Source organism: Salmo trutta, chromosome 14 (assembly GCF_901001165.1).
Source record: "Salmo trutta chromosome 14, fSalTru1.1, whole genome shotgun sequence".
NCBI classification, from domain to species: Eukaryota; Metazoa; Chordata; class Actinopteri; order Salmoniformes; family Salmonidae; genus Salmo; species Salmo trutta.
The window spans coordinates 85408047-85415913 of record NC_042970.1 but is presented as its reverse complement, the minus strand read 5'-3'; the positions used below and the strand labels follow the sequence as shown (position 1 = coordinate 85415913).

At 46.8% G+C, this 7867-nt stretch overlaps 1 protein-coding gene across 1 annotated transcript; it reads left to right on the top strand.

Annotated features, from left to right (window-relative positions):
* Positions 1–1349: 1349 nt before the first annotated feature.
* Positions 1350–3262, top strand: LOC115147768 (meteorin-like protein). The gene is made up of 2 exons (XM_029690063.1): positions 1350–1426; positions 2311–3262. The coding sequence occupies exons 1-2, from the start codon at positions 1402–1404 to the stop codon at positions 2637–2639; spliced, it is 354 nt and encodes a 117-aa protein (XP_029545923.1). The 5' UTR covers positions 1350–1401; the 3' UTR covers positions 2640–3262.
* The last annotated feature ends 4605 nt before the right edge of the window (positions 3263–7867 follow it).

Below are 7867 nucleotides of genomic sequence, written 5' to 3'. Positions count from 1 at the left end.
CAGGAACACATCGACAACAGCCACCCTCGAAGCAGCGTTACCCATGCAGAGCAAGGGAAACAACTACTCCAAGTCTCAGAGCAAGTGACGTTTGAAACGCTATTAGCGCGCACCCGCTAACTAGCTAGCCATTTCACATCGGTTACACCAGCCTAATCTTGGGAGTTGACAGGCTTGAAGTCATAAACAGCGCAATGCATTGCGAAGGGCTGCTGGCAAAACGCACGAAAGTGCTGTTTTGAATGAATGCTTACGAGCCTGCTGCTGCCTACCATCGCTCAGTCAGGCTGCTCTATCAAATCATAGACTTAATTATAACATAATAACACACAGAAATACGCGCCTTAGGTCATTAATATGGTCAAATCCAGAAACTATCATCTCGAAAACAAAACGTTTTTCCTGTCAGTGAAATACGGAACCATTCTGTATTTTATCTAACGGGTGGCATCCCTAAGTCTAAATATTCCTGTTACATTGCCCAACCTTCAATGGTATGTCATAATTACATAAAATTCTGGCAAATTAGTTCGCAACGAGCCAGGCGGCCCAAACTGTTGCATATACCCTGACTCTGCGTGCAATGAACGCTAGAGATGTGACACAATTTCATGTTAGCAGGCAATATTAACTAAATATGCAGGTTTAAAAATATATACTTGTGTATTGATTTTAAAGAAAGGCATTGATGTTTATGGTTAGGTACATTGGTGCAACGACAGTGCTTTTTTCGCAAATGCGCTTGTTAAATCAACACCCGTTTGGCGAAGTAGGCTGTGATTCAATGATAAATGAACAGGCACCGCATCGATTATATGCAACGCAGGACACGTTAGATAAACTAGTAATATCATCAACCATGTGTAGTTAACTAGTGATTATGTTAAGATTGATAGTTTTTTATAAGATAAGTTTAATGCTAGCTAGCAACTTACCTTGGCTTCTTGCTGCCGTCGCGTAACAGGTAGTCAGCCTGCCATGCAGGCTCCTCGTGGAGTGCAATGTAAGGCAGGTGGTTAGAGCATTGGACTAGTAACCGGAAGGTTGCAAAAACGAATCCCCGAATCCCCCCTGAACAAGGCAGTTAACCCCCGTTCCTAGGCCGTCATTGAAAATAAGATTGTGTTCTTAATCTGACTTGCCTAGTTAAATAAAGGTGTAAAAAAATTAGAATAATAATAATAAAAAAATATATATTAAAATCGGCAAATCGGTGACCAAAAATACCGATTACCGATTGTTATGAAAACTTGAAATCGGCCCTAATTAATCGGCCATTCCGATTAATCGGTCGACCTCTAGTGTGTGGTGGTGTATGGTGGTGTGTGGTGGTGTATATGTCATGTGTCTCATGTCTCTCTCTCAGCCTCCTGTACACCCTGCACAGATGACCAGATCCTGATGGCGGTATGCACCAGCGACTTTGGTAAGCACACACACACACACACACACACACACACACACACACACACACACACACACACACACACACACACACACACACACACACACACACACACACACACACACACACACACAGGTATGCACCACAACACACACACACACACACACACACACACAGGTACGCACCACAACACACACAGGTACGCACCACAACACACACACACACACACACCACGCCTTCCCCCTCAGCAGGCTGAAAAGATTCAGCATGGGCCCTCAGATCCTCAAAATGTTCTACAGCTGCACCATTGAGAGAATCTTGACTGGCTGCTTGGTATGGCAACTGCTTGGCATCTGACCGCAAGGCGCTCCAGGGGGTAGTGTGTATGGTGCAGTACATCACTGGGGCCGAATCCACTGCCATCCAGGACCCCTATACCAGGCGGTGTCAGAGGAAGGCCCTAAAAATTATCAAAGACTCTAGGCATCCAAGTCATAGACTGTTCTCTCTGCTACCGCACGGCAAGCTGTACCGATGCACCAAATCTGGAACCAACAGGACCCTGATCAGCTTCTACCCCCAAACCATAAGACTGAACAAGACCACTAAATAGTTAACCAATAACTATCTGGACTTTCTGCATTGAACCCCCATTACACTAACTCTTTAGACTCATCATATACACTGCTGCTACTGTCTATTATCTATTACCTACTCACTTTATCTCTACCTATATGTACATATCTACCTCCATTACCTCGTACCCCTGCACATCAACTCAGTACTGGTAAAATCCCTCTCTCCCCCCATATCTCTCTCCCCCTCTCCTCCCTCATCTCCCTCCTCCCCATATCTCTCTCTCCCCCCTCCTCCCCATATCTCTCTCCCTCCCTCTTTCTCTCCAGCGGGTCGCGGCAGTATCCGTGGCGTTGACACGCCCTCGTCATCAGACCACTCCTCCGTTGCCGTGACGCTAAGCCGCCTGTTCCATCAGAAGAGCGGAGTGTTCTCTTGGGACGGAGCCAGAGGAAAGGGGTGGTCCGGACGTCTGAACACGCCCCTGCGGTGCCGGCTGCAGCCGAGGGAGGAGGAGGAGTTCCTGTTGACGGGGGCAGTGCGGTTCGGAGAGGCGTGGCTTGGCTGCTCCCCGCACTACCGCCACTTTCTGAAGCTCTACCGGACCGCCCTGGAGACAGGAAGTAACCCCTGTCACATGGACATGGACACAGACTGAGGCCTGCCCCCTCCGCCCAGGAGACAACCAATCAGGGAACAGGATTGGGAAACAAACTCAGCGAATCAGGGACATAGAGAGAGAGGGTTGGGTCGCTGACTGGACTGACAGGGCCCTGATCCAATCAGAGGAGGGAGGTCGTAAAGGGGCGGAATCTTTGATATGACTGAGAGGTGATTGGATGTGGTCCCAAGCCCTGCTAACCGATTGGCTGAATCTCTTACAGTTGTTTTTTTTTTTTTTGTGTGTGTGTGTGTGTGTGTGTGTGTGTGTGTGTGTGTGTGTGTGTGTGTGTGTGTGTGTGTGTGTGTGTGTGTGTGTGTGTGTGTGTGTGTGTGTGTGTGTGTGTGTGTGTGTGTGTGTGTGTGTGTGTGTGTACGTACGCGCGCGCATGTGTTGGAAATAGATGTAAATATGATCATTGTTGTAATGAAAGTTTGCTTTGTGAAAAGCTTTATGTACAGTTTAGAAGTTGTCTTCTGACAGAAGTGTATAGTGGCTTCCTGCACAGCGTGTGTGTCTGTCTTAGCCTGTGAATGTGTGTGTGTCTGCAATAGCGTATGTGACCTTGTTAAAGTACAATAGCTCTCTGTTCTAGGGAATAAACTATCTTCCTGGAACAAGTCTTTCTTTACTGTGTCTAGACATGTCACATTGGATTTCTCTACAGTGTTTTTAAGGTACTTTTTGAAGTATCCTCATTTGTATATATATATATATATTATCACAGTAAAGGGAGAGAGTAGAGGCACTTTTACATTTTAGCAGACGCTCTTATCCAGAGCGACTTACAGTAGTAAATGCATACATTTCATACATTTTTTTCTCCATACTGGTCCCCCATGGGAATCGAACCCACAACCCTGGCGTTGCAAACACCATGCTCTACCAACTGAGCCACACGGGACCGTGTGTAGATATCATCACAGTAAAGGGAGAGTAGAGACAGTGTGTATATATCATCACAGTAAAGGGAGAGGGTAGAGACAGTGTGTATATATCATCACAGTAAGGGAGAGTAGAGACAGTGTGTATATATCATCACAGTAAAGGGAGAGTAGAGACAGTGTGTATATATCATCACAGTAAAGGGAGAGAGTAGAGACAGTGTGTATATATCATCACAGTAAAGGGAGAGTAGAGACAGTGTGTATATATCATCACAGTAAAGGGAGACAGTAGAGACAGTGTGTATATATCATCACAGTAAAGGGAGAGTAGAGACAGTGTGTATATATCATCACAGTAAAGGGAGACAGTAGAGACAGTGTGTATATATCATCACAGTAAAGGGAGAGTAGAGACAGTGTGTATATATCATCACAGTAAAGGGAGAGGGTAGAGACAGTGTGTATATATCATCACAGTAAAGGGAGAGTAGAGACAGTGTGTATATATCATCACAGTAAAGGGAGACAGTAGAGACAGTGTGTATATATCATCACAGTAAAGGGAGAGGGTAGAGACAGTGTGTATATATCATCACAGTAAAGGGAGAGTAGAGACAGTGTGTATATATCATCACAGTAAAGGGAGAGGGTAGAGACAGTGTGTATATATCATCACAGTAAAGGGAGAGAGTAGAGACAGACTTTTATGATCCATTTTATTTGTTTTCCGACACCTTCGGCCAAGACCACTTCAACAACCACACGGGTGTGAATGTGTATGTGCGTGCATGTCTGTTACAGATTCATTCATTGTCCAATGTTCACAAATGTCCAATGGAAGGGTGCATTTGGGCTATCCCCTCTGAAAGACACACACACACACTCACAGGTTGGACTGAGTGGTGGAGGAAGGGATGGAGGAAGGGAGGATTGGAGGGAGGGGGAGGTGGAGAAGGATGGAGGGATGAAAAGGAAAGATGGAGGGATGCCCTCAGTGTCAGTGGGGGGGGTCACATTTCCCCTCTTTCCTCAGGAAGAACAGCAATGTGTTGAATGTCCCCCTCACACACACTCTCTCTCTCTCTCTCTCTCTCTCTCTCTCTCTCTCTCTCTCTATGTCTCTCTCTCTCTCTCTCTCTCTCTCTCTCTTGTGAGTGTATACCCACGCGAGTTCGTAAAATGTCTACCCTGCTAGAGCTGCCCCCGTCAGGTCTACCCTGCTAGAGCTGCCCCCCGTCAGGTCTACCCTGCTAGAGCTTCCCCGTGTCAGGTCTACCCTGCTAGAGCTGCCCCCGTCAGGTCTACCCTGCTAGAGCTGCCCCCGTCAGGTCTACCCTGCTAGAGCTGCCCCCGTCAGGTCCACCCTGCTAGAGCTTCCCCGGGTCATGTCCACCCTGCTAGAGCTGCCCCGGGTCAGGTCCACCCTGTTAGAGCTGCCCCGGGTCAGGCCCACCCTGTTAGAGCTGCCCCAGGTCAGGTCAACCCTGCTAGAGCTGCCCCCGTCAGGTCTACCCTGCTAGAGCTGCCCCGGGTCAGGTCCACCCTGTTAGAGCTGCCCCAGGTCAGGTCAACCCTGCTAGAGCTGCCCCGGGTCAGGTCCACCCTGTTAGAGCTGCCCCGGGTCAGGTCCACCCTGTTAGAGCTGCCCCGGGTCAGGCCCACCCTGTTAGAGCTGCCCCAGGTCAGGTCAACCCTGCTAGAGCTGCCCCGGTCAGCTGTAAGTGCTGTTATTGTAAAGTAGAAACTTCTTGGAGCAACAACAACTCAGCCATGAAGTGGTAGACCACACAAGCTCACAGAACGGGACCACCGAGTGCTGAAGCGCGTACCGGGTAAAAATCGTCTGTCCTTGGCTGCAACACTCACTACCGAGTTCCAAGCTGCCTCTATAAGCAACGTCAGCACAATAACTGTTCGTTGGGAGCTTCATGAAATGGGTTTCCATGGCCGAGCAGCCGCACACAAGCCTAAGATCACCATGCGCAATGCCAAGCATCGGCTGGAGTGGTGTAAAGCTCAGCGCCATTGGATTCTGGAGCAGTGGAAACACCTTCTCTGGAGTGAACCATCTGGCAGTTCGATGGACCAATCTGGGTTTGGCGGATGCCAGGAGAACGCTACCTGCCCCAATGCATAGTGCCAACTGTAAAGTTTGGTGGAGGAGGAATAATGATCTGTGGCTGTTTTTCAGGGTTCAGGCTAGTAGCCTTAGTTCCAGTGAAGGGAAATCTTAATGCTACAGCTTGCAATGACATTCTAGACGATTCTGTGCTTCCAACTTTGTGGCAACAGTTTGGGGAAGGCCCTTCCCTGTTTCAGCATGACAATGCCCCCCGTGCACAAAGCGAGGTCCATACAGAAATGGTTTGTCAAGATCGGTGTGGAAGAACTTGACTGGCCTGCACAGATCCCTGACCTCAACTCCATCGAACACCTTTGGGATGAATTGGAACGCCGACTGCATGCCAGGCCTAACCCGCCCAACATCAGTGCCCGACCTCACTAAATGGAAGCCCCACAGTCCCACAGCAATGTTCCAACATCTAGTGGAAAGCCTTCCCAGAAGAGTGGAGGCTGTTATAGCAGCAAAGGTGGGACCAACTCCATATTAATGCCCATGATTGTGGAATGAGATGTAAGATGAGCAGGTGTCTACATGCTTTTGGTCATGTAGTGTATACTGTATAGTGTATACTATAGTTCTACATACAGACACAACACAACATATAACATAACCATGAATGGAAGTGCAACACATTTTTTTATTGAACATTTATTCAACTAGGCAAGTCAGTTAAGAACAAATTCTTATTTACAATGACGGCCTACCAAACCCTCTCCTAATCCAGACAACGCTGGGCCAATTGTGCGCCGCCCTATGGGACTCCTGATCACGGCCGGTTGTGATACAGCCCGGGATGGAACCCAGGTCTGTAGTGATGCCCCTAGAACTGTGATGCAGTGCCTTAGACCGCTGCGCCACTCGGGAGGTTTATTAAGACAGGGAGAGAAGAAGGATAGAGGAGGATGAACTCATAGTGTGTTTTAATGATTGGAGAGAAGAGAGGAGGGTGAACTCAGTGTGTTTTAATGATTGAAGAGAAGAGGGTGAATTTATAGTGTGTTTTAATGATAAGAGAGAAGGGTGAAGGGTGAACTCAGTGTGTTTTAATGATAGGAGAGAAGAAGAGAGGAGGGTGAACTCATAGTGGGTTTTAATGATAGAAGAGAGGAGGGTGAACTCAGTGTGTTTTAATGATTGAAGAGAAGAGGGTGAATTTATAGTGTGTTTTAATGATAGAAGAGAGGAGGGTGAATTTATAGTGTGTTTTAATGATAAGAGAGAAGGGTGAACTCAGTGTGTTTTAATGATAAGAGAGGAGGGTGAACTCAGTGTGTTTTAATGATAAGAGAGGAGGGTGAACTCAGTGTGTTTTAATGATAAGAGAGGAGGGTGAACTCATAGTGGGTTTTAATGATAGAAGAGAGGAGGGTGAACTCATAGTGGGTTTTAATGATAGAAAAGAGGAGGGTGAACTCAGTGTGTTTTAATGATAGGAGAGAAGAAGAGAGGAGGGTGAACTCATAGTGGGTTTTAATGATTGGAGAGAAGAGAGGAGGGTGAACTCAGTGTGTTTTAATGATTGAAGAGAAGAGAGGAGGGTGAATGTATAGTGTGTTTTAATGATATAAGAGAGGAGGGTGAACTCAGTATGTTTAAATGATAGGAGAGAAGAAGAGGAGGGTGAATTTATAGTGTGTTTTAATGATAGAAGAGAGGAGGGTGAACTTATAGTGTGTTTTAATGATAGGAGAGAAGAGAGGAAGGTGAATTTACAGTGTGTTTTAATGATAGAAGAGAGGAGGGTGAACTTATAGTGTGTTTTAATGATAGGAGAGAAGAAGAGAGGAGGGTGAATTTATAGTGTGTTTTAATGATAGGAGAGAGGAGGGTGAATGTATAGTGTGTTTTAATGATAGGAGAGAGGAGGGTGAATTTAGGATTTACTTATTTGGAAAGAGACATACAAGTAGAGAAATGTTTGTCGATTCAGCTGTTTATGTGTGTGGTGTGAATGTGTGTGTGTGTGTCTGGTGTGTGTGAGAGAGTCTGTGTGTGTGTGTGTGAATGTGTGTGTATGTGTGTGTCTGGTGTGTGAATGTGTATGTGTGTGTGTGTGTGTGTGTGTGTGTGTGTGTGTGTGTGTGTGTGTGTGTGTGTGTGTGTGTGTGTGTGTGTGTGTGTGTGAATGTTAGTGTGTGTCTGGTGTGTGTGAGAGAGCGTGTGTGTGTGTGTGTGTGAGTGGGTGTGTGTGTATGTGTGTGTCTGGTGTGTGA

Excerpts from the sequence above, each read along its gene's own strand:
- LOC115147768 (XM_029690063.1), top strand. The coding sequence starts at position 1,402 with ATGGCGGTATGCACCAGCGACTTTG. Across the intron at positions 1,427-2,310 it reads GGTATGCACCAGCGACTTTG|CGGGTCGCGGCAGTATCCGT; the intron begins GTAAGCACACAC and ends CTTTCTCTCCAG.